Here is a 2,472-nt window from a genome sequence, read left to right on the forward strand (position 1 = left end):
AGGCAACAAAACCAGAATAAAAAGAATGTGTTTTGGTGAGTTGGGCAGACATCTGTTCTTACCACACAAGGCTTGGCAACTTTCAAATTAGGGGAACCTCAGATTACCCTTTCAGCTAGGAAGCAACACGCAAAGCAAGCTTCCTCACACGCAAGTCGGGATCAGATTTCTTTATACTTACCTGTCTGCTTTCAACAGCAGGTTAGATGGCAGTTCAAGGAGCTGGTTGTGTTGCACGTCCAGGACCTCCACTTGCGTTCGCTCGAGTCGATCTGGTAGCCTTCCTAACATGTTATGTCCTGCTAGCAGCTTACGCAAGCTGCTATTGTAGAACAACCTTAGAGAAATAAAAAAAAAAAAAAAACACACCAAAAATGAGAAAAATCTAAACTGAAGAGTTGCTTTGAGAATTTAGGTGCGATATCACAGTTCATTACAAGAAAGTGATTCAGCCAGCTGATTAGCAGACATGGTATTAATTACGCACAAATCCAAGAACGTCTTCCCACTCTCCACCAACTTCTTAAAAAGGTTGTTCAGAGACAGGGAAGGAGCTTTAAGGATGATTCAGTAATGAAAGCAGTGAGAAAGGGTTATCTTATTGCACTGTATAAAACATGAATATATAGAAGCACGACAGTGAAGGAGGTAATTGCTAACAATGGCTGCAGAAAACTGCAGTTGTGGGATCCCCTAGCTAATGGAAGAGCTTCAGAAGTGTGGGTGAAATCGCCAGTCACCCCCCAAGCTTCATAGTGGGGGATTCATCACGTGCTGACTCATAATCCAATGCAATTCCCCACCCCCCATTTTCCTTTTCTGTTAATACCAGACTAACATAAAGCCTCCTTTCCAGTTCTACAGCAAATGAAATTTATCTAAATCGGCTTTACTTTCTTGAGCTTTTACAAGCGATAGATGACCTGGAGTCCCATCCCCCTGCTCCATTTTTTGGGGGGCTGGGGGAGAAGGGGAGGGGGACAAGAGGGCAACATAAAGAGACAAGAACAAACAGCTGTTTTGATCAAATAGTAAAGCTAAAATTCACGGTATAAACAACACAATATGGAGCTTAAAATTTGCACCTAAAGACCTCAAAAATGGAGCAACTCTCGATTTTTAACGGGAACCACTTTCAGCAAATTAAGAAAAAAAAGATTATTCTTCATCTGCCGCCTGCCTTACGTTCCAGTTACCATACTGTTTAATCTGGCGAGCCTGTGCTTCATGATGACCTGTTTCAATCAAAGACTCTCAAATTACTCAGCACTGAAGCAAAAATCTTCTTCCCTCTGTTACAATGACCCAAATACACATAGAGAGCCCCCCCACCCCCCGCCCTTCCCTATAATACATCAGGTCATCAGATTATTGTGCCAAAATAATCAATGAAGTATGCCGAGTATTTTCCCCTTGACAGATACCGTCATACTCCGTGTCTGTGCGCCAGTGTTAACAGTTATCTCAGTTGGCTGGATCGTCTGCATTATGACCATGGATACAAGTCAACAGCCAGCTGTATCATTCCAGAAGGCTCAACACATGGTGGAAAGACTTATCATACAGTGATAAGCATATCTATTATGTTTTCATCATTTAACCATTTTTGTTTCACTCCACTTTTACTTGAAAATCTCCCTCAGTTACAGATTTGCCTTCCTGCTCTATTTCCTTTCCTAATCAAGACTGGCCAGTACCATCAACACCAAACATTACAGGAAAAAGCAGAATTGGTTGACAACTCTCCAAAAAAATTTATCACTTTGTGGTTTGTTTTTTTTTTTTTTTTTTTGGATGGGTGGGGGCAGTGCCATTTTAAAATAAAAAAAAGATCAAATCATGGCAAAAAACTTAGCGATTAGCTTTTCCATGAAAATACATTTTATAAATAATTCAGAAGAACCAAGTAAGTCTTTGGGGTTTTGTTTGTTTGTTTTCTCTTATTTTCCAAATTACAGAAGCACCAAAGGAACTGGGCTGCCTGAAGAGAGGTTGAACCACCAGCATTTCAGCATTTAACTAAGCAAGCTCTTGATGAGTCTGGGGCACCTAGTTCTCAAGTTGAGTGGGGAACCAGGACACTGGGACTGCTCTTTGCTATGGGCAGCTTTCCCACTTGCCCGACTCCCACTGGAAGTTTTGATGGGATCAAAAAGTTCTAAGGACAAGCATGCTGCTCAGCATCTTCTGAGAAAACACTGTTTGGTGAAAGCATTCAACCAATTCCTTTAGCAAGTAACTGTTCAAGAGAACATGATGTTGCATACAAATAGGTCTTAAAAAGACAGACAATACGGAACAAAAATATATACAGACATCTTGTTCACTGGTGGCGGCAAGGTCATTTGGGCAACTCTTAATTGAAGCATTTCTATTTTCTTTGGGGAATCTTTAGCAACGTCAGTTTTATGACAATGAATTTGCCCTGCATATCTAAGATTAAGTACCCTTTTTGTTATTTTTCAGTACTTT

At 40.7% G+C, this 2,472-nt stretch overlaps 1 protein-coding gene across 1 annotated transcript in view; it reads right to left on the reverse strand.

Moving 5' to 3' along the window:
* Window positions 1-2,472, reverse strand: part of PHLPP1 (PH domain and leucine rich repeat protein phosphatase 1) — a 77,783-nt gene that overhangs the window by 26,037 nt on the left and 49,274 nt on the right. Inside the window, 1 exon segment of the mRNA XM_035891325.1 lies at window positions 182-337. Coding sequence (XP_035747218.1) covers window positions 182-337 — 156 coding nt within the window.

Source organism: Egretta garzetta, unplaced genomic scaffold (assembly GCF_000687185.1).
Source record: "Egretta garzetta isolate BGI_Z169 unplaced genomic scaffold, ASM68718v1 scaffold463, whole genome shotgun sequence".
Taxonomy (NCBI): Eukaryota; Metazoa; Chordata; class Aves; order Pelecaniformes; family Ardeidae; genus Egretta; species Egretta garzetta.